General features: G+C 53.1%; 1 protein-coding gene across 3 annotated transcripts in view; it reads right to left on the bottom strand.

Moving 5' to 3' along the window:
* The window catches only part of DCHS1 (dachsous cadherin-related 1), an 86,267-nt gene that overhangs the window by 24,592 nt on the left and 38,309 nt on the right, over positions 1 to 23,366 (bottom strand). For all 3 annotated transcript variants that reach the window (XM_066990172.1, XM_066990173.1, XM_066990171.1), the window contains 5 exons: positions 5,420 to 5,608; positions 5,068 to 5,299; positions 3,449 to 3,685; positions 2,065 to 3,084; positions 1,693 to 1,880 (listed from right to left, as the gene is read on the bottom strand). In XM_066990172.1, coding sequence (XP_066846273.1) covers positions 1,693 to 1,880; positions 2,065 to 3,084; positions 3,449 to 3,685; positions 5,068 to 5,299; positions 5,420 to 5,608 — 1,866 coding nt within the window. The remainder of the gene's footprint in view (positions 1 to 1,692; positions 1,881 to 2,064; positions 3,085 to 3,448; positions 3,686 to 5,067; positions 5,300 to 5,419; positions 5,609 to 23,366) is intronic.

Genomic DNA, 23,366 nt, shown 5'->3' on the forward strand with positions numbered 1-23,366 from the left:
CTGTGAAGGCACAACAGAGTGTACACAGAATTTGAGATGAGTTTTTTTCTCAGTCTCTGTTCCTTTTCTAATAAAACACAGCATTTGAGTCGCCTTTTTGACTGCTGCTGAGTCCTGAGCTGATATTTTCAAAAAGCATTTACAGTGATACCCTGAGATTCTCCCTAGACTTCAGTTGCCATTTCAGAGCCCATCACTATATAAGTGAAATTCATATTGCTTTTTGCCACGTACATTAGCACTTTCTAGTTAGCAACAATGAATGCCATCTCCCATCTTCCTTCCTCTCATTGCATTTACCTGCCCTCAGGACTCCAAATACATCTCAGCCTTGCTGTGTCTCCTCAAGGATGCATATGCTTTTGTGGTACCTTTGCAAGAGAAGAGACCTGAGCTCCAGCAGAACACTCCCACTGTTTCATGGCCCAGACGCTAGAATCCACTGCAGCACACTTGTGCTGCAGGTGTCCACACACATGAGCAAGGACATTCAGCAGACTGCAGACAGAGAGTGCTAGCAATGCCATTCTGCAGAGCCTGTTCTATTACACCCAGCAGTGTAATGGCCAGCTGGCCCTGGCCTGCAGGAGTGACCCAAAGGCCAGTGCTCAGAGAGAGCATGAGACTAACTTCGCCTTCCCCTGCCTCCACCAAGCCCTGAGAGATGCCATCATACAGTCCATGCCTTGCCAGTTCTGCACGCAGAGTGTCAGCTGGACAGGCACAAGAAAGTCTGGGCAAGGGGAGCTGTGGATGGAGCAGGAAGGGAAGCAGTAACCATCAGTGCAGGCCTGACCAGAGCCGTGGCACCCCAGGCCATGTCAATGGCCTCCCAGCTGCAGCAGCAGCCAGCTAGCACAGCCTGGCCCAGGCAGAACCTGCAACACGGGAAAGGCTCCCATCACCGGGATGTTTAAAACCCAGTGGGACACAAGTGGCTTTGAGCAGGCTGCCTGAAGTGCTGTAAGGATGCATGCAAATGCATCCTTTCAGTTGTAGGTGCTCCCCACTCCATACAGAGTTGAGGACAGGGTCTACATCGCCCACCTTGCCCTCCATCACTGCTGGTGTCCTGGCCACATAAGCTGCTCCAGAGGGGCCACAGCAGAGCAGGGCTGGGAGATGAGGTCTGGTCCTTGCCACTTTTCTTCAGCAGCACAGACATAGCTCAGTCCATACCACACTGGGAGCATGGGTGACCACAGCCACCAGGCCATACTGAGAGGGAAAGCTGGGCTGGAGCCCATCAAAGATTCTCAACAACCTGGGCAGTGCTTTCTTGACCTCCCAGAAACCTCAGTGGCTATGCTGGAAGTCCTGAGACCCAGAAGATAAATGCTTGTGAGCGTTTTACTCCTGGCTCTGCTGGCTCAGGTTTGGGGTTCCCCTTCACCTTTCCTCCTTGCAGGCAGCTGTGAGCCAAGAGCTTCTGCCTGCTGCTCAGTCCTATTGGCACCAGAGCCCTTTGCAGTCCCCACTCTGTGTACAAGGAGGCCTCTATTTCCCAAGGGCATGCCCATCTTACCACATCTCCCTCAGATTTGCCAGACTGCCCTGGCTGCTGCATGGGTGCAACCTGTGATTGCTTCTCTCCCACCCTGAGACTCCACTGTGTGCTCTTCCCCTACCTGCCCCCAGGCCCAGAGGCTACCACGCTGCCGCCCCACTAGGACCTCAGCCTGCTGCACCTACCTGCACAGGCAGTTCCTGACCACTGGCCACATGAAGGAAAGCAGGAGTGTTGTCATTTTCATCCAGGACAGTGACATAGATGGTTCCTGTGGCACTGCGGGGTGGTGCTCCCCCATCCTGCACAATCACCAACAGTTGGTAGCTGGACTGCTGCTCCCGGTCCAGGCTGTGCTTGGTGCTGAGCTCCCCTGTGAGGGAGAAATCCTCTTTAGAGAAGGGCCTGTGCTCAGGTGTGTTGCTGGGGAGCCCAGCACTGCAGGGGTAGGAAGATGATTAATTTGTTGTGATACTGGCCTGGCCTGCATCACTTTTGACCTGCCCTGGGTATTTTGCCCAGCCAGTCCCAGCCTAAGAAGCCAGGGGGACTCTCACCTGTCTGTGTGTGGATAAGGAAGTTGGGCTCATGCTGGAGCAGACGGTAGGTGAGACGGCTATTCTGTCCAGCATCCCGGTCACTTGCCATCACCCTTCCCACACTGCTACCAGGAGCCTGATTCTCAGGAACAGTGAAGAAGTAACGCTCCTCACTCAGCCGAGGGCTGTTGTCGTTCTCATCAGTGATGCTGATTCGTACAGTGCTGGTGCCTGTTTTCCGGCCTTCCCCCCCTGTGGCACTGCCTCCTGCTGATGCCAGCACTGTGAGCACATACAGGTCCCGTGTCTCCCGGTCCAGGGCACTTTTGACATATAGCCAACCGCTCTCAGGCATGATGCCAAAGCTGGCAGCATCCCCATCTGCACGCAAGTGGTAGGTAAGGGTCATGGCTTCTGCATCGCGTGCCAGGGCCCGCACCTGCAGGAAGCGAGTGGAGACAGGCACACCTTCCCGCACCTCCACACGATAGGTGAGTGTGTCAAAGATGGGCCCATTGTCATGCTCAGCTTGCACATGCACCAGGAGTGTGAAGGTGGAGCTGAGCTGGGGAGCTCCACTGTCTCGGGCCACAATGGCCAGCCTGTATGCTGCGCTGGCTTCATACTGTAGTGCTCCGATCAGTCGCACTGCCCCTGATGAGCGCTCAACACTGAAGGTGCCATCACCTCCTGACACCAGCTCAAAATTCACCTGACCATTGGCACCGCTGTCGCGGTCCTCAGCCTGCAAAGTGTACACTGTAGTCCCAGGCTCTGTGGCCTCTGGCAGCAGAATGGAGTCAGAGGTGGCTGGGAACACTGGTGCATTGTCATTCACATCTGACACAGAGATTTTCACACGGGTGTTGCTATAGGCAGGGGGTGAACCACTTCGGGCCTGGACATCCAGAATGAGGACTGCCTGAGACTCGTGATCAAGAGGCAGGCTGGTGCGGAGCTGCCCAGAGCCAGAGTCAATGGAAAAATAGCCATGAGGATCCCCCGAGGAGATGGAATAAAAGATGTCATCGGCATGACCTGCAGATAGGGAAATGAAGACAGGAGGAATGATTTGTGTACCTGGCCCTCCTCCACAGCCTGCTACAGACAGCATCAGGGTTGGACATTGCTGTCTAGGGCAGACTCTGGTCTGGAGATACAGAGCAGCACTCTGCATGCTTGTGTGCATGGGCACAAGTGTGTGTACACACATGTAAGCATGTGTGAGAGCAAGTACTGGAACAGAGTGACAGTCTTGGGGTGCACATTCAGATGTGCATGCCTTTGAGCATGCATGGAGCTCCCAGAATGGGGTTGCTTTCTGAGGAAGTGTGATACCAGACTTTCAAAGCAATGCAGGAACAGTGAAAAGTGACTGCATATAAAAAGGCCAGGCCCATACCTGGAGGATTCTGGGCATGGACAGCCCCCACGTTGGTGCCCTGCAACGTGTCCTCGGGCACTGTGAAGAAGTACTGGGCTTGCTCAAAGATGGGGGGCGAGACTGTGCCCTCTACGATGCTGATGTTCACTCGGGCGTTTGGCTGTGCCTGTAGGCCCCCTCCATCTTGTGCAGAGATCACCAGCTGCACCAGGGTGTTGGCTTTACCGCTCAGGGACCATGAGAGGGAAATGACACCTAGGGAAGAAAGATGTTCAGAGGGCACTAAGCCTGCACCCCTACATCACGTGGCACCAGAGCAACAGGACAAACTATAAGCTTGAAATCGTAGAATCATAGAACGGCACTTGGGTTGGAAGGGACCTTAAAGATCATATAGTTCCAACCCCCGTGCCATGGGCAGGGATGCCACCAGCTAGATCAGACTGATCAGGAAATGAAAGACCTAAAAGGGTAGCAAACAATGTGTGTCACAGGGCAACGTTCCATGGAAGAACTGGAGTAAAGAATAGGAACCCTGCTGGGAAAGGCTCCCCAAATTCTCCCTTCTCAGCCTCAAGTCTAGTCCTGAGCTAAGCAGCAATGAAGGCTGTGAGAAGCAAGACAGAGAGCAGGATTTGGGAGAGGGGAAGGAGGGAACAGGACTTCTGATGTGGGGCACAGGGCGATGGTCAGGGTGCAGCAGTGGCAGGTGGGATCTGGGCTGTGAGTAGGCTCCTGGAGGAAATGTAGAACTGCAGAACCTTCCAGGACGAATCCTACAAAGGAGGTGGCCCTGCATTAGGATGGCCAGTAGGCCTGTTCTCATCCCAGCCAACTTTTGGCAACCTGGGGACCACTGTGGGCAGACCCTGATGCCTCTGCAAAGCACAGGACACTACTCTGTCCCACTGAGGGCTCCTGGCACCACACACCTATGCACACACCTCCCCAGCAGAAACTGCTCTGACTTTGGTGGCCAAAGAAGGCAAGAGACAAGACAGGCAATGAGAAAGGTTGGACTGCGTGGCACATAGAGTTATAAGCGAAGACAGTAAATTGAGCAGGGGAGAGGAGGCAACTGGGCAGGGACAAGAAACTAAGCAGGATACAGCCTGATGAGACAAAACAAGCAGTGTGCAGGAGGAAAGGTGCAGTGAGTTCATAGAATCATAGAATCATAGAACATCCCGAGTTGGAAGGGACCCATAAGGATCACCAAGTCCAACTCCTGGCACCGCACAGGTCTACCCAAAATATTAGACCATGTGACTAAGTGCACAGTCCAATCGCTTCTTAAATTCAGACAGGCTTGGTGAAGTGACTGCTTCACTGGGGAGCCTGTTCCAGTGTGCGACCAGAGTTAGGGATGACAATGAAAGTGTGGAAGAAAGAGGGGACAAATAAGGAAGAGAGCAGGGAGCAGAATCAAGGAGTCAGAGATTGAGTCTCAGAATGGGCAGCTGGGAGATCAAGACACTGGGACAAGGAAGAAATGTCCAGGAGAGGAACAGACATATTCTGGTGGCAGCCTGCATTGCTGAGTTGGCCAAGCTGAAACCTTCAGAATGACTTTCACATCTTTCCACATCCCACTGCTCTGGCTGATGCTTCCTCTGGCTGGCCCTGAGCTCTCTCACCTGTGTCCTTGTTGAGAGAGAAGAGAGGGGGTGAGTTCCCCAAGACAATGCGGTAGGTCACTTTCCCATGCAGACCTTCATCCTTGTCATGGGCAGTAACACGCAGCACAGCTGTACCCGGCATGCTCTGTGTGCTAATGCTGGCAGCATACTCTAGCGGGTAGAACACTGGCCGATTGTCGTTTATGTCCTCCAGGAAAACCTTCACATACACCATCGAGTTCAAGCCACCCTGTGGAAAAAAAAAAAACAGATCAGAGATGGGGCAAGGAGCAGGGGCGAGGACAATTGTATCCCCTGCACAGTGCTGAGACAGCAGCATTGCATCCCCATTGGCATCTGCAGCACTCACCCCATCAACAGCAGTGATGGTGAAATCATAGGCAGACGTGCCCTCATCACGGTCCAGAGGCTGCACTGTACACAGTTGCCCCGTGTTCTTGTCGATGCTGAACTGCGTGGGGACCACACTGCCGATGCCAGAACCAACGGAGTAGGAAAGGGAGCCGAAGAGGCCACTGTCAGCATCGGTGGCTGTCACCTGGATAGGAGAAGGCACTACTTAAGCAGGGCAGCACTATTGAGACCACCAGCCTAAGCAGAAAGACCCAGCCCACCACCTTTATAACCCAGTACTGCCCTCTACTCCACAGCCCACAATTACTGCACAGCCCCCAAAGCTGGCCACAGCAAAGCAGACTGACTGTTAATGCCTCAGTCCTGACATCCTCATCCCAGACAAGATGACTCCCTCTGCAGCATTCTCTGCAGGAGGACAGGTCCTGCAGAGTCACACGGATTCAGGTGGTGCCCTATGCAGTGGCAGGCAGCAGCAGGCACCCCAGGGTCAGCCTACACTGGCACATTCCAGGAGGGGACACAGGGCTGGGGAGCACAGCCTTGCAGACTTGCAAGAGCTGCACCATGCTTGCTGTCTACAGTGCTGCCATGGGTGCCTGCATGCCAGAGGTGGCTTGTTCCAGGTGAAACCTCCTTTCTTGCAACCGTGGGGCAACATCCACTACCCAGGTCTACAGACTTCCCTTAGCAAAGAAAAAGGCTGTACAGGGAGGGGGGATGCAGAAAGGTGCAGAGATGCCAAAGATCTAGCAGACAAGCATCCCCACTGCACCCAGCTTGATTGGCCAGCCAGAGACAACCCACGCTCTTGCAGCAGCTGGCCTTGGCCCTCTGCTCTTTCTCTTCTGCAAGGACACTTAAGACAAGCTGGGAAACAAACCAGACCCTCCTTACCCATGTCCCAGGCTCTGCCTCACTCTCAGAGCTCTGTGCCTGGCAGCCCTGGGCTTTGAGAAAAATGCCTGGTGGTGGCATTGCCCTCTGACAGCCGGACCTACCAGACCCTGTGGCACAGGATTTGCATTAGCATCTACAGACACAGCAGGAAGATTAAAACCGCTCGCTGTCTGCAAGGTCCTGCTCCACCTCTGGCTCTTTGCAGCTCAGCTCAGTAGAAAACAGCTTCTTCCCCCTGACCGCAGCACCACTGCCCACGGCTCTTTCACCAGCTGGGAGCTCAGTGTGGAGAACAAAGCTGGAGGACGGAGCCAGGAGGGAGGCAGCTGGGCCAGGCCCGGGTGAAGTGGAGTTCAGGCCTCGTCAGCCACAGCTCCTCCCAGCAGCAGCGCTGGGGCCTCGGCTCCCGTGAGCGAGAAGCACAGGAACGTTGCATGCGCGCCAAGGAAAGGGCCCAGCTGGGGGCTGCAAACAGCTCCTTCCTACGGGCAGGGCCCCCAACCTGAGCCACCACCAGACCCTCAGAGACGGATGAACAACCAGAGTGAGCACAGAGACTGCTGGGCTAGGGAAGAAGGAATAAAGTGGGAAGAGGTAGGACCTCGTTATACTCTCACCCCAGGAAGGGGAGGCAGCACCTGAGGGAGCCCCTTGCTGGTTCTCCTGCCTGGCATCCACAGCCCACCCCAGGGAGGGGAGGCAGCACCTGCGATATTCCCCCGACAGCCCTCCTTCCCCAAGGCCTGTGGGCCCTTTGCAAGGGGATGCCAAGGAAGAGAAGCCGAGTGCACATCGACAACAAGCACAGTGCTCCCTTCAGAGGGGATTTGCTCCCCAGCCATACAGCAGCTGCTGGAAGAAGTGCCATGGAACAAGATCTCCCTCCCTGCTCCAGATGCAGAGCACTCAGAGACACAGGTGCCATGACAGCAGCCTGGCTACGTTGGGGAACTGTCCCCACCTGCCACCCCCTCTGTTCAACCTCCTCCCTCCACCTTGCCTCAGCTCCCTTTGCTGTGTCCTCCTTGCTCCTGCAGCAGCAACAGCATCTTGGACATGCCAGGAGCTCCTGGCCTGAGGAAGCTTTGGCTCAGGGGTTCAGAGCAGGGCATGGCTGGCTGCAGAGGGCTCATGAAGTAGGCTGGGATGGAGCCACTGAGTGGAAGTGGTCACTGTGTGCAGCACAGGCTGAGTATCTGGTTGGCAGGGCCACAGGTGAGGTGCAGCATGAGGGCCTCAAGTCTGGATGCGATGACTATAAACCTGCATCATTCAGATCAGAATCCATCTAGAGCCCCAGATATCAAGCTGAGGCTGTCAGGGAGCAACAGAAGGGTGTTAAGTCAGAGCTAAATGACAAAGACAGGTAGCAGTTGGAGTTGTTCATGAGAGTATAAATCTGACCTGTCATAAGACAGACACCTACAGGGGAAGTTATCTGGAACTCCAGCTTTCTGCCACAGGAGCTGGGTGGGGTTTTGGGAACAGGAGAAACAGATGACCTCTCACTATCGTACAATACAGTACCATCTCCCTGCCTGCTCCCCAGTACCCAGAGCCATCTCCCTTTAGGAATGCCTGATGGAGCCAGAGTTTGGCAACAGAGGCAAACCTAGCTGTAGAGCCAATGCAAGGGATCCTAAGAAAAGTTCCCCATTCATGTGTATCTATCATTCTACCTCCCTGTCCTGTTTTGATGGCTTCTCAAGAAGCAGGGAAGAGGTCTAGCACAAACACTTCGTGCACAAGCCCACATAGTGTCCAAGAGAGGTTGTGTCACTGCTATACCAGCTCTGGAGACTTGTGTCTGGTCCTTGTCTCACTTGGAGGTGTGGTGCTAAACCAGAGTCTAGAGAAAAGCCACAGGAACAGCAAAACAGCCAAAGGAGCAGCTAAGCATGTTAGCTCAGTGTGGGGCTGCTGTACAATTCACATGGTGTCTCTGCCACTGTATGGAGAGGGCACAGGACTGTACCCAGTGACCCCGGCCCAAGCCCTCCTGCCTGCAGACTGCTGATGCCCTCTGCCTGCCTCCTGTGGGATGGGGCTGGCTGCTTGCCTGTAGCTAGACCATGCTTGTGGGGCCTGACAGCCCCTGAAGGCCAGCACGATGCTGTCTCTGGCAGGGGCTGCTGCTGCCTGGGCACTTCTCCAAGTGGCAGTGCAGGGTTTGATCAGTCACTAGGTATGACAGACACCACAGTCCATCAGGCATGCACAGCTGGGATCCATGGCTGCAGACTGCAGAGCACAGGCAATCTGGGACACACTGCACATTTTTATCTGTGAGGTTAATTAACCACCAAAATGGCTCAGCAAGGCCTGTGGCAAATTCACCACTCCTGGAAATTTTTAAACCAAGTCTGGACGTTTTTCTAGGAACTTTGCTGAAAGCTAATCCAGAGCAGCCCCAGGCTCTCTATTTAGTGCCCACCCAAAATCTTGGAACAGCTGGATTTACTGTAACTTACTTAGGAGGCTCCTGACTTTTGCCTGAGAAACAAGAGGAAAATGGGGTCAGCCTGTCTATGGGAGAGCCCAGGAAACCCTCCACTTGGGGTTGTGCAAGGCCTGCTGCTTGAACGTGTGTCCGCAGGAGTCAGAGCTCTGAGCGTGAGTGGATCCTCTGCAGCAGCCCTGCCTTCGACTTTGAATATGCTGCAGAGCCAAGACTGGCTCTTCCCAGGAGGAGTTTATGTGGGAGGAGAAAGGAGAGGAGAAGGCTGCAGCTGGGAACAAGACACCTGCATGAACTTGCAGGGGCACTGTGTGAGTATGGGAAATACACTAACCCGCAGGATCACAACACCAATATGAGGTCCCTGCATGAGCTCACAGGATCACTGTGCTTTTGTCCAAGACACTTGTGTGTCCCCATGTGCATAAAAGACACCTGCATGTGCTCAGAGGGTCGGCCTGAAGATAAGAGATGTGGACAAAGCTGTGGGGTCACTTCACCTGTAGAGAACACCTGCACAAGCTTGCAGGATCACCATGGTTACACTAGGCACAATGTGTAGAGCCAAAGTGCATGCTGTGTTTCTGTCCAAGACTACAGAATGTGCAGCTACAACCCTATATGCTAAGAAGAGATAGTGTCCCTTTCAGGTATTTACAGACACTGATGAGATTCCCGAGCTTTCTCTTCTCCGAGCTGAACAGTGCCGGCTCTCTCAACCTCTCCTCATATCAGAGAAGGTGCAGTCCCTTCAGCATCTTTATGTCCACCAGGCCCCCCAGGTCCATTTCTGTCAGGCAGCATTCTACCTGGGGGGCTCCCAGCATGTCCTGGTGCCTGGACTTGTTCCTCCCCAGCGGCAGGACTCTGCACTTCTTGATGAACCCCATGACGTTTCTGTCATCCCATTTCTCCAGCCAGTCCAGGTCCCTCTGGAGGGCAGCACAACCCCCTGGTGTATCCGCCACCCCTCTCAGTTTTGTGCCATCTGCAGACTTGCTGAGGTTACACTCTGCCCCATCACCCAGACCATTAATGACGATGTTAAACAGGACAATACTCAGACATACAGTTTGATTTTTGGGTGGTCCTGTGTGAAGCCAGGATTTGCACTCAGTGATCCTTGTGGGTGATGGTGCCAAACTGTAGCTATTTTGTTTTAACATTTCACATTTTTGTGTGTTTTTCAATTAGCACATTTCTCCTGCTAACATGCCTTTTACATACCAGTATTCACATGACTGTTGTGATATTCCTAGGTCTGAGTATAGAGTATCTGGCCAAACACTTAATATTCACAGTTCGGCCTGCATACAGACTTGAGAACACGTTCAGCCTTTTTACTGTGGTCACACACAACCCCTGTAGATGCTGAGGTGCTGTCTGATGCACAAAATGTCCTGCTGGGGTTGTCTGTAAGGCCTTGCTGCCCATTCAGCTGCTGTCAGCATTTGAGTGCCTTCGTCCCTTCTCTCCCATCCTGCTTTGGAACACGGCAGCAGAACTGATGAACAACTACCCATACTGAACATTTTGTCTCCAAAGTCTGCAGTGAAATGCAGAATCCCTTAAAGGTACTGTTTGTTTGAGGCCCTGAGGTCAGTCTCCAGCCCCCAGTCTCCAACTGGATCTCCAGGCTGTCTAATTCCTTCAGTAGCACTAGGATGCTTGTCAGTGTTTCAGGTTGGTCCACCATATTGAAGAGGCATACTCTGCCTTGCTTCCTCCTGCCTCTTCTGCCTTTTGCTTCACTTATGTAGGAAGCAAAATCTTAATTTCTCCTCCATCAGCTTTTCCTCTGCAACCCAGCTTTTGGTCTGCGCTGCTGCACAGTGTGTTGTTGGGGGTAGTTTACCAGGGAGTATTTTCTCTCTTTGGCTACCTATCACCTGGAACTCTCAACATGTGCCAGCAAGAAGAAGCTTTACCCTTGCAGGATGCCAGGATGGGAAAGAGTGCTATGAAGAATGGCCCCTGGGAATGCTGGAACTGTGAGAACACCCAAGACAGACCATGTGTTATACAAAAAAGAAGTTTAGGACGTGCTAGAGATAGGCGAAGGCCGAGTACAGGTAGTCAGTGATGCCGAAAATGCACTGCCAGCCTGCAGGCAAGGTTAAGGGAACAGAAAATGAGCACGGGAACATGTGCATATTCTGCTGTGTGACACTGGTAAGTAGACGCTATGTGAGATGTAATATACTGAATCACTGCTGTTGGCAGCGGGCATGTTTATGTGTCTGGGAGATGCAGATTCTGTTGGAAAAACCTCCTCCTGGGAATCTGTGCCTGTTGCTGTTCCCCACAGACCTCAGCATGCTGTGACTTCTGCTGTGGGCTATGAACAGAAGTTGCAGACCCCCATGGTGGGTCATGCATGTGCGGTGAGTCACCATCCCATGAGGTCTTTAAAAGACGTTTAGATTTAAAGCTTAGTGATATGGTTTAGTGGTGGACTTGTTAGTGTTAGGTGAGAACTGGACTCAGTTGGACTCAGTGATCTTGGAGGTCTCTTCCAACCTAGATGATTCTGCCATTCTGTGATTCTGTGATTCTGTGTGATAGGATGCTGTACGTCTTCAGCTTGTCACAAGGCTCCTGCCTTCTTGTAGCAATGCAGGTATGTGAGGAAAAAACAGCTAGTCCTGCAAACCCCTGTCTACTAGATTAACAGGCATCTGGGGACTGTGTTGCTGGAGCGCTCCCAAATGCCTTGCATTTGCCCAGCCCAGTGGACACAAGGAAGGAGTGCACAGGAGGCTGCACAGCCTCTCTGGGCAACCTGCTCCACTACCGGACAGTCCTCATGGGGAAAGGCTTTTCCTAGATCCAGCCTGAAACTCGTATTTCCACCTCTGCCAGTGGGCTCTCATTCGCCAGGGCTGTGGTGCTCCACTTGGCCCCCGCCTCCAGGCATAGCACAGCTCATGAGCCACCGGTCTCTGAGCCCAACCATACAGAAACGTACTTCTTACCCACCTGGTTGTGCAGCTCTCCAAGCCATAACCTTCTCCTTGGAAGAAGGTGTCAAAATCCTTGTTAAAGTCAAGGCAGTCATCGTCCACTGCTCTCCCTTCACCAACAGATCCAGGCCATGAACCACAGAAAGCAAACAGACTGCTCAGTCATGATTTAGTCTTGCTCAGTTTTTGCTGGCTGTTGCTTTCCCAGTTTCCTCTGTGTGGCCAAACACGTGCTCCAAGAGGACTAATTCCATGATTTTTCCAGAGACCGAAGTGATGCTGACAACAGGGTAGGCTCTCCAGATAATCCCTTTGGCCTTTTTTTGAAGCTGGGGTGCTTTTCCTTCAGTTGTCAGGGATCTCCCCTGGTCTCCACCACATTTGAAAGAGCAGTTCTGCAAGTCCATTTCTGCTAGCACCCTTTGATGCAGCCTGTTGGGTCCCATGGATTCATACGGGTCAAGGTCACTGAAGAAATACTGACTCAATCCTAAACCCTGTCAAGAAGCTCTCCGAACCCTTTCAATAAGCATGAAGGGCCTGAGAGGGCTTGTTGGTGAAGACTAAGATAAAGGAGGCACTGAGTGTCTCAGTCTGCTGTCACTAAATCACCCGCCCCATTCAGCAGTAAGTCCTTATTTAGCCTCCTGCTACCAATATAGTGGTAGAAGCTATTCTTACTACCCTCAATTTTCCTCACAAGTCTCACCTGAGGTTTAGCTTTCTTGATATGACCCCTATACGCCCAGGCAATGTTTATAAACTCTTCCTTTGTAGCTTGCCTCTGTGTCTACCTTCCATACGCTGCCTTTTTGCAGCTTAGCCCAAAAGTTTCCGCTTAGCCAAAGCAGTCTCCCGACATGTATCCTTGTTTTCCTGAGTGCTGGGATGGACTGTTCTTGTGCTTGGAATATGATTTCCTAAAGGCTTACCAGCTTTCCTGAGCTCCTTTGGTCTTCAGACCTGCTTCCCATGAGAACCCTTCCACCGAACACGTCCCTGTAGAAGCTGAGGTCTTGCTTGAAGTCCTTGGTCTGTACTACTCTCCTTCCTCACTCCGTTTAGGATCCTGAAGATTACTATTTCATGGTCGCCTGAGCCAAGGCTACCACTGATTACCACATCCTCAGGCAGTTCTTCCTTGTTAGTGAACAGCAGGTCCAACTGTGTCTCACCCCTTGTTGGCCTGGGAAATTGAAGTTCTTTGTGAGAGCCGGGGTCTATGATCCAGAGACTTCCCTCAGGTACTGCCACCTCCTTGGCACACTGTACCAGCCTCAACTCAGACTTCTTGGATTAGCATTGATGTCTTTGTGTTTAAAGCGTGTGGTGGATTTTTCTCTGTGAATGTGGGTATTTAATTTTTTAATTTACACAGTTTGATATCACAGTACCCAGAAGTAAGGAATTCCAGAGCAGAGTGCATTTTTCTTGAACTCTGCACTGCTGGAAAGCAATCAGCTCTGGCTGGCCCTGAAACAGGGTGCTGCCAGCATACCCTGACAGTTTGGGACCATGCTGCGCTGGCTGCCCTGCAAGGTGGGTGGCAGACATGAAAAGAGGCCAGGAGTGCCCCAAGCTGGTGCTGGATCTGTACATCCCTCACAGAACTGTGAGGCAGCACTGGATGGCTGGGGAGGTACCCTGGATAAGGGGTGGTGGAGGAAGATGGCAATACAGCGAGGTGATGGAGGTATCACTGTGGGTGACAACAGAAAGGTGCCAATGATAGCATCCATGGGAGCATCTGTGTGGGGCCTAGGATATAGTGGAACAGTATGGGGCACAAGAGGCAGATAAGGATGGGGTATGCTGTAGGACATGGGAGAGGTGTATTAGCCTGTTGCAGACTAGACCTGGCCATGGCTAGCACAGTGTGCAGGGGGGGGACACCGGTGCACCCTGGGCTGAGAGAAGGCTGGGTGAAGGCTGGGTTGTTCCAGTAGCATGCTGTAGGCAGAATGAGAGAACAAGGCATGGAGGAAGTGTAGCAGAAATAATGCTATGTCTGCTGCACACAACTACAACAGGTTACAGAGAAATACCATGTTGCAGCCAAGCACATCTTAACAAAACCCAAAGACAAGTGGGAGCACTGGCACTGCATTGCTCAGAAGCCCTGGCTTCATTCTGGACCACAGCAGGATGGGTCTCAAATCTCCCTCTATCTTCAAGAGCAAGGAGCTGATTGCTGACAGAAACATTTCCCATACACAATAGCAGGATGCATTCATTAGCTCCTCATGGCAAAGGATTTCCCTTTAGAGAATGGTATTCTACAGGCTAGAACAGGAGAGCTGCAAGCTGGAAAACTCTCTCTGAGCATGTGGCTGTTTTGTCCAGGGAGGAGGTGGGTTGTCTAGTCCACTCACCAGTACCAATAAAGAAAGTTTCTGAGAACTGCCACCTCTTAGTCTTAAAAGAGCACAATCAGACTCCGAGGTAGTAGCAGTAATGAAAAATAGATCTACAGGAATGGATCACAAAATCAGCAAAATGGGGCTTAACCAGGGTCATGTCCAGCACTTGCACGGAGGCAGGGAAGTGCCTACAAAGCACCATTATGGAGAAATCTCCCAAACTATTTCTATGCTGGGATGCTTCTCTTAAGTGCCTGTACACTAACGCACACAGTATGGGCACAAAAAAACAACATGTTGAGTTAGATGTGTGTGTACAATTGCAGGGCTATTACTATGTTGGGATCATGGAGACATGCTGGGATGGTTCCCGTGACTGAAGTGTTGCAATGGAGGGATACAGGCTCTTTAGGAAGGACAGGCTGGGAAGATGGGGAGGGGTCATTGCTCTTTGTATGGGAGAGCAGTTAGAGTGCATGGAGCTTTGCCTGGAGATGGATGAAGAGCCAGATGAGAATTTATGGGTTAAGATTAAAGGGAGGGACTGGAAAAGTGATGCTATAGTGGGTGTCTGCTACAGGCCACTTGACCAGGAAGAACAAGCAGATGAGATCTCTGTAGACAGATAGGAGGGGCAGGACCCTTATGGGGGACTTCAACCACCTAACTTACGACACCAAGTTAGGTGCATGTGTCGATCTGCTCGAGGGTAGGAAGGCTCTGCAGGGTGATCTGGATAGGCTGGACCGATGGGCTGAGGGCAACTGTGTGAAGTTCAACAAGGCCATGTGCCGGGTCCTGCACTTGGGGCGCAACAACTCCAAGCAGCGCTACAGGCTGGGAGATGAGTGGTTGGAAAGCTGCCTGGCAGAGAAGGACCTGGGAATACTGGTTGATAGTTGGCTGAATATGAGCCAGCAGTGTGCTCAGGTGGCCAAGAAGGCCAATGACATCCTGGCTTGTATCAGAAATAATGTGGCCAGCAGGACTATGGAAGTGATTGTCCCTCTGTATTCAGCTCTGGTGAGGCCGCACCTCAAGTACTGTGTTCAGTTTTGGGCCCCTCGCTACAAGAAGGACATGGAGGTGCTCGGGCGAGTCCAGAGAAGGGCAACGAAGCTGGTGTGGGGTCTGGAGAACAAGTCTTACGAGGAGCGGCTGAGGGAGCTGGGCTTGTTCAGCCTGGAGAAGAGGAGGCTCAGGGGTGACCTTATCGCTCTCTACAGGTACCTTAAAGGAGGCTGTAGCGAGGTGGGGGTTGGTCTATTCTCCCACGTGCCCGGTGATAGGATGAGGGGGAATGGGCTAAAGTTGCGCCAGGGGAGGTTTAGGTTGGATATTAGGAAGAACTTTACCGAAAGGGCTGTTGGAATTGGGCTGCCCAGGGAAGTGGTTGAGTCACCATCCCTGGAGGTCTTTAAAAGATGTTTAGATGTAGAGCTTAGCGATATGGTTTAGTGGAGGACTTGTTAGTGTTAGGTCAGAGGTTGGACTCGATGATCTTGGAGGTCTCTTCCAACCTAGATGATTCTGTCATTCTGTGAATATCTGCTGGAGGGGCAACCCAGCAGGGCATACATAATCCAGGAGGTTCCTAGAGTGTGTTAGTGATAACTTCCTTCTCCAAGCAATAGAGAAGCCAATGAGGAGAGGTGCTCCACTGGAGCTCATCCGCACCAAGGAGGGGCATGTTGGGAATGGGAAGATCAAAGTCAGCCTTGGCTGCAGTGACCAGGAGATGGTGGCGTACGAGATCCGTAGGGCAACGAGGAGGGCGCACTGCACGTTCACAACCCTGGACTTCAGGAGAACAGACTTTGGCCTCTTCAAGGACCTGCTCAGAAGAGCCCTGTGGGATGTGGCCCTGGAGAGGAGTGGACCCCAGGAAAGCTGGTTAGAATTCAAGGATCACCTCCTTCAGGCTCAAGAGCAGCCCATTCCAACAGCCAGGAAGCCAGGCAAAAATGCCAGGGGACCTGCATGGATGATTGAGGAGCTCCTGGCCAAACTCAAACATAAAAAGGAGGCCTACGGAGGCTGGGAGCAAGGACGGGTAACCTGGGAGGAACACAGCAGTATTGCCTGAGCAGCCAGGGATGTGGTTAGGAAAACTAAAGCCCAGGTAGACCTGAATCTGGCCAGGGGTGTTGAAAAGAACATGAAGGGCTTCTATGAGTACTTTGGTGATAAAAGCAAGGCCAGGGAAAATGTGGGCCTGTTGTTGAATGAGTTGGGGACCTGATGACAGAGGACAAGAAAAAGGCTGAGGTACTGAAGCTCTTCTTTGCCTCACTCTTCACCGGGAAGATGGGCCTTCGTGAATCCCAGGTCCCTGAGACCAGAGGGGAAATCTGGAGCAAGAAGGACGTACCCTTGGTGGAAGAGGATATGGTCAGGGAACACTTAAGCTCACCGGACACGTAGAAGTCTCCAGGTCCTGACGGGATACCCCCACAAATGCTGAGGGAGCTGGCTAGTGTTATTGCGTGGCCATTCTCAATAATCCTTGATCAATCATGGCAACTGGGAGAAGTGCCTGAAGACTGGAGGAAAGAAAATGCCAGTCCTGTCTTCAAGAAGGGCAAGGAGAACCTGGGTAATTAGAGGCGGTCAGCCTCACCTTGATCCCGGGAAAGGTGCTGGAGCCACTCATCCTGGAAACCACTTCTAGGCACATGAAGGGCAAGAATATCATCAGGAGCAGTCAGCATGGATTCACCAAGGGAAACTCATGCTTGACCAACTTGATAAGCTTCTATGACGAAGTGACTGGCCTGATAGATGAGGGGAATGCAGTGGATATAGTCTGCCTAGACTTCAGTAAAGCATTTGACGCTGTGCTCCATATGATCCTTGCAGACAAGCTGGTGATGTATGGGCTGGATGGGCAGACAGTGAGGCAGATCGAAAACAGGCTGAACGACAGGACACAGAGTGCAGTGGTCAGTGGCGCAAGTACGGTCAGTAGTCAGCGGGCTAGTTGGAAGCCAGTAACGAGTCCTGGGGGTCAATACCATGTCCAGTCCTGTTTAATATCTTCATTAATGATCTGGGTGATGGGGCAGAGTGTAACCTCAGCAAGTCTGCAGATGGCACAAAACTGAGAGGGGTGGCGGATACACCAGGGGGTTGTGCTGCCCTCCAGAGGGACCTGGACTGGCTGGAGAAATGGGATGACAGAAACGTCATGGGGTTCATCAAGAAGTGCAGAGTCCTGCCGCTGGGGAGGAACAAGTCCAGGCACCAGGACATGCTGGGAGCCCCCCAGGTAGAATGCTGCCTGGCAGAAATGGACCTGGGGGGCCTGGTGGACATAAAGATGCTGAAGGGACTGCACCTTCTCTGATATGAGGAGAGGTTGAGAGAGCCGGCACTGTTCAGCTCGGAGAAGAGAAAGCTCGGGAATCTCATCAGTGTCTGTAAATACCTGAAGGGAGGGTGCAAAGATGTTGGAGCCAGGCTCTTTTCTGTGGTGCCTGGTGCCAGGACAAGAGGCAGTGGACACAAGCTGGAGCACAGGAGGTTCTGTCTGAACATCAGGAAGCATTTCTTTACAGGGCACGTGACTGAGCACGGTCACAGGTTGCCCATAGGCATCGTGGAGTCAGGATTTTGGGCAGCCAGCTCTGAGTAGCCCTGCTTGAGCAGGGAGATTGGATTAGATGATTACAAGAGGTCCCTTCCAACCTCAGCCTTCGTCATTCTGTGATCTGCAGCCAAAAGCCCTTCTGAACATCCCAGAACTCCAGTCAGCTTTAGTCCTTCTGAAAGAGCGGCTCTGCTCCATCAGCCCTGCACACAGCCCTGGGACCACTGTGCAGCAGCATCTGCTACCTGACTCTTCTTTCCTGTTTGGTTCAAAACTTTGCTTGTGTACCCTGCAGCCACTTGTCAAGAGCAGCTGGGCAAAAGGGTACCCGTGAGACTAATGCAGTCAAAGTAGCAGCAGTGGATGGAAAAGAGCAGCAAGATGTTGCAGGGTTAGGGAGAAAGAAATCACAGCACAAATCTCAGGGAGCTATGACTGCTTTGAGCAAAGGACGGCAGATGCTGGGAAGGTGTGCCTCTCCACACCGCATGAAGAATTGGCAGGACAAACATGGCCATTGAAGCTTTGAGGTCTTGTTATTTCACCATCCTCCTACTACCCTGGCAAGACAAGATGCAAGGAAGTGGAACCAAGGCACCACAAAGCTCTTAGGTTCTTCCAGAGCAAAGGACGGATGGAGAAGCAAAGCCGCACACTGGAGTCCTCAGCTGCCTCACCTGGAGTCAAGGCTTTTCCCTCCCACAGATCCATCTAGAGGGCAACACCAGAGCCCCTTGAACACAGCCATCTTTGTCCTCCCAGACTTACTACTGACCCCTCTACTCCCCTATGCAGTCCACAGTGCATGAAAAGGATGGAGTGCTTCTCAGCAGCCATTCTCTGGCTATCCTCCTGATCTCCAGCAAGCACAGTCAGCAGGCAGGGAGCTCATCTGGAGCCCTGCCCCGGCTGGATCTCTGCTACGCACATGTTACGCTGTGGCTTTGGCAAACATCTGGCTCTGGGCTCCCGCCCCTCAGAGTGACGGCTCTTGGTGGGAGAGGAGGGGAGGCTGGCGCCAGTGTGGTCAACGATCCCACGCACGGCTCCCTTTGCCTGAGTGTGTGCCAGGCGTCCTGCCCTCCCCAGCCCTGGCACAGCTGCTGACCAGCTAAAAGCAGCCAGGGAGCGGCCACGGCTGCTATTTCAGGAGCTGTCTCTGGCTCCCGGGTTGCATCTCAGCCTCCAGAATACTCAGGCCTCAGGGGAGTGTGTGGGGTCAGGGTTCGGCCCTTGTGATTGTCCAGCACGCGTGGCTGAGCCGAGGGTCAGACCCTGAGGCTGCGGGGTGTGCCACGTCCAGGGAGACCCCTCTGCACAGCTGCAGTCACTGCATGCCTGCACCGCTGGCTCCTGCAGCCCAGCGGCTACAGGACATGGTGAGGCTCTGGCTGGCAGCTCCACAGCCACAGCCAAGGCATGGGCAGATGCAGGGCTGCTGTATCCATACACAGATAGGTATGGAGCACAAGGGCAGATTGTGACATCCAAAAATTGAAAGTGATGGGGCAAAGCCCTTGGTTTTGAGGAGGAAGGGAAGCAGTTTAATCAAAGACACTGGCAGGGCGATAAGACTGGTGGAGGGTGAGGCTGGGCAACTGGCTACAGGAACCTGAGGGTGAGTACAAACTTTCTGGGAGTCCCAGTACCTCCAGGAGCAGGGGCAAAGTAAGGAGCAGAAAGAGTAGGAGAAAGGCTCACACACAAACACCCAGATGTCTGCTCTGTTAGAGCAGCAAGGAGTTACAGGGCACTGGGAACCTCAGCAGAGCAGAGGAGTTTGGGCATTGAGCAGGGAGGGCAGAAGTCACGACCCTGCAAAGGAAGAGTGCTCAAGGGAGCTCGAGTGGGGCAGCAGCAGTGCAGGGTAGGAAGTGATCTGCTGGAGGGCACTGATGCCAAGGACTCCAGAGAAGGGTGCTGAGCTGAGCTTTGGCTGCACAAAGCTCAGCTAGCGAGAGCTTACAGAGTGGGTCTGCACAGCAGGATGGGGCATGACGATGCAAGACATGCAGGTGATACTGGAGCTTGGGGCAGCAGAGTAGGGAGCAGGACAAGCAGGGGTATACCAGGCAGGAATGGGGAGCAGGAAGAGGCTGGGGTGCCTGCCCCATGGCCATGCCCATGTGGGAGAGCACTGTCAGTAAGATCTGCCCTGGGGGCAAAACAGCGAGGGTCCCTGGGGGGCAGATGACAGCAGCTGGCAGCAGCCAAGGGGTGTGGAAGAACAGGAGGGAGCAGAGACTGAGGGAAGGGGAGGGGGAGTATGCTGGCAGGCTGGGGCTCCGGGAGGGGAGGAGCAGTGCCGGGCACTTTGGGGGATCAGTGTGCACAGGTGTGGGGCTGTGGGCAGCATGGAGGAGGGAGGGTGTGAACAAGGACTATAGGAGGAAGGGGAGTTCTAGGGGGGCTGGGGCCAAGCAGAGGTGAGGGAAGAGGGGCAGCTGTGAGGGGGCTGGAGATCAGCGCAGAGGAAGGAGGGAGCTGTGGAGGGGGCTGGGGGAGGAGCAGAGTATGGGGGGAGAGGAGCGCAAGGGGCTGGGGCCTCTCGGCTGCAGTGGAAAAGCTGCTGCAGCTCCAGGGGAAATGCTACTTGAATTAATCATGGCGCTGGCTGCTGTGCCAAGCCCAGGAGGAGGCTGCTGGCAGCGCAAGGAAATAACTTTCACAGGAATTTGGAACAAATGCAGCTCTTCTGGCGGTAACAACAGCACTCACCTCCCCCACAACCTCCCCATGTACCAGCATCTCCCCCATGTCCCCAGTCCCTCTATACCCCCAGATTCGCTCTCCCAGCCCGCTCTCCCAGAAGCATGATGCACTCCCTCTCCTCATGCTGATCCCTAAGGAGCTCACAGGCATCTCCCGATCTTGTCTCGGGAAACTTGTCTTCTTGTTTCAGAGCAGGAGGAGGCCTGTTCTATGTCGTGCAAAGGTCTGAAAATAGGTTAATGCTAAATCCCTTGTCCCAAGAAAATGAATGAATGTAACGATGTCCTTCCACCACTCTCTCTGGCAGCAAAGTCAGTGAGTTATTAGTCCTCCTGCTGCTCCAGTCCCAATGTGTGGCTACTCTCTGTGTCCTCTCACAGCTGTCCCCTTCAGTACCATAACTGATGCATCAGGATTATCCCTCAGGACTCTCTTTTTGTAATACAGTTCCTGCAGCCTGATCTAGCTCAGAGCACTTCATGCAGGTCATGGTGCAGCCCCAGAGGCTGTCCCAGTGCTGTGCATGCAGCATAGCCAGTCCCACAGAATCACAAATCAGTACTCAAACTTAAAAGCTCATCAGACCTGTCCTCAAAATTTTAAGATATGGATATACGTTGCATGTGTTGCTGGTCAGCTTTTGATTGGTGATGTTCTTCTTCCCCAACAATTGTGTGTATGGGTGCAAGGGAAATATGTAAACCCTGACTCCAAAATCATTAATATTGGATCTATGCAAGAATCAATAATCCACCATCTCATCTCATTCACATTTCAGTCAAATCAGCCACCTCTCACAACATGGAGGCTACACAGCTCTCTCTGTGCTTTACAGTGGCTGCTAGAGGACAGACAATACTTGATTTAGCATGAAAAGTTAGAAAGGCCCAGAAAGACAATATCTGACCATGCATGCAGCTTGCTGGTACAAAGTCAATCCAACAGAATATTTAAAGCAAATTTAAGCCAGCAGGGTGAATTTATACCAGAACAGTGCTTTGCATCATAGCACTTGAATGTGGTCCGATGAGCCCTAAAGCATCTATACTATCAACTCATGGCCACAGAGAAACAGAGACAACCAATTATTGACTATCCCTTGCTCTCTTGCCTGACGTTGCTGTGTCCACTGATTCCCTGGGCTCCTTCTCTACTGGCATTTCTCTCTCTGAGACTTGAACTGTGAGTTTGCTGTTTCCTTTGGTTAGGGCTTATGCAGAGTCTGCTACCGTGAGACCTGGCCCATGATGAACACAAGTAATAAACAAAGATGTTATGAGATTCCTTTTTTCTCTGGAGCTCAGGCCAGCAACCTGTTCTGCTCAGCCCTGTTCGTACACCAAACACAAAGACCAACCTGGAAGAGCGGACGGGGTGTGCGGGCATGCAGGAGACCTGCAGCTAGTCTCTCCTGGTCACTCACATTGACTCCACACTTTCCCATCATTCTGTCCTGCCCACAGAGAGCAGATATCAACATCTGAAAATAGACCTGGTCCTCCCAAGGTTTCTTGCTTAGAAATATGGTGGTCCAATGGAGAACCAAACCCTTTTTCTCGTGCTGGCCTTGGCAGCTGTGTCCTGCACATCATGCTGGCAGTGCCTGCCCATGGTCTGGGCTCTTGTGAGTATTACACGGGTCTGGACCAAATCCAGACCTCACCACATACCCTTTCACCTCCTGAGGCAGGACAAGCCCTGATGCTTGGAGGTCACAGACAGATGGAGTCAAGCAGGGGGCACACAGGGGCTGATATGAGCAACCCCATGGGACATGGTGCCGGCTGCTGGCCACTGTTGACCCCAATGGCTCCTCGGAAGACTCTTCTGGGGGAGGGGTGGCTTGAACTGGCAGGACAGCCTCGAGACCCAGGCTCCCCACCCCAGATTTGCCCAGCTCCCCGACCTGGCCCACTCCAGCCACGGCCCGGTGCCTAGCCGGCAGCCTGGCCAGCCTCCTTTCCCATCCTCTCACGTTTCCCGGCTCAGAGGAAGCAGCAGCAGATGTGTGAGCTGTTTGCTTTGTGCTGGGGCCACGCGGGAGTTACCTGCGCTCAGCCCAGACGCACTGCTTCCAAACGAAACATGAGGGCTGAGCCAAGACCATCGAAATCTGGCCAAACCCTCAGTTGCTGCTGGCCTCCGGGCCAGCGCCTCCCCCTGTGCTGTGCAAGCCGGGCTGGCCCCCACACTGTGCCAGTCCTCACCGTGGCCAGGCCCCGCACACCCAAAGAGCTTCTTCATGCCATCCCTGTGGCTCTGCGCCACCCCAGCTCCTCTGTGGATCCCGCTCTCCCTCCTGCCTCTCCCCATGCTTGTGGCCAGGAGCCCAGCTGCCATCACCAATTGCATTTCCAGAACACCTTCCTGCCCAGCAAGCAGCACTGAGCCGGATGGCACAGAGGAGAGGGGAAGTCCCCCTAGGGCTGCTGCAGCCAAGATGTCCCTGTGCACACCTGGGGCCTCCACACTCACCAGAGCTGCTTCACTCCTGCCCTGGCCCTGAGCCCACTCCCACCGTTGGCCCCTGCCCCATCTCTATCCCCAGCCCTGGCCCTGACCCCACCCCACCCACCTGGGACAAGGCAGCGTGTTGCCCTGCACAGACCTTCAGAGTCATACAAATGGCATCACTGCTGTGCACCCACAGAACCTGATAGAGGTGCACGAACCCTTCAGGCCTCACCTGAGACCTCTTACTGCTCGAAGGCTGATGCAGCGTGTGCATCTCAGTTCAAATTCCGGAGATGCTGCTTCCAAGGTAATATAACAATAGCAATCACGCACAATTAATGTTAATATTCACAACTAGCCTTTCAAACACTGATGAACTTCACCTAATCATCTCACAGGGGTAGAGAGAAGTTAGCAGCTTCCTACAGGTTTGACCCTTGTTCCTGAGCACCATTTCTAGTATCCTGGCCTGCAAGGCTGCTCCACCCTTGTGCCAGCAACGCCTT

The sequence above is a fragment of the Anser cygnoides genome, chromosome 1 (genome assembly GCF_040182565.1).
Source record: "Anser cygnoides isolate HZ-2024a breed goose chromosome 1, Taihu_goose_T2T_genome, whole genome shotgun sequence".
In the NCBI taxonomy this organism is placed as follows: Eukaryota; Metazoa; Chordata; class Aves; order Anseriformes; family Anatidae; genus Anser; species Anser cygnoides.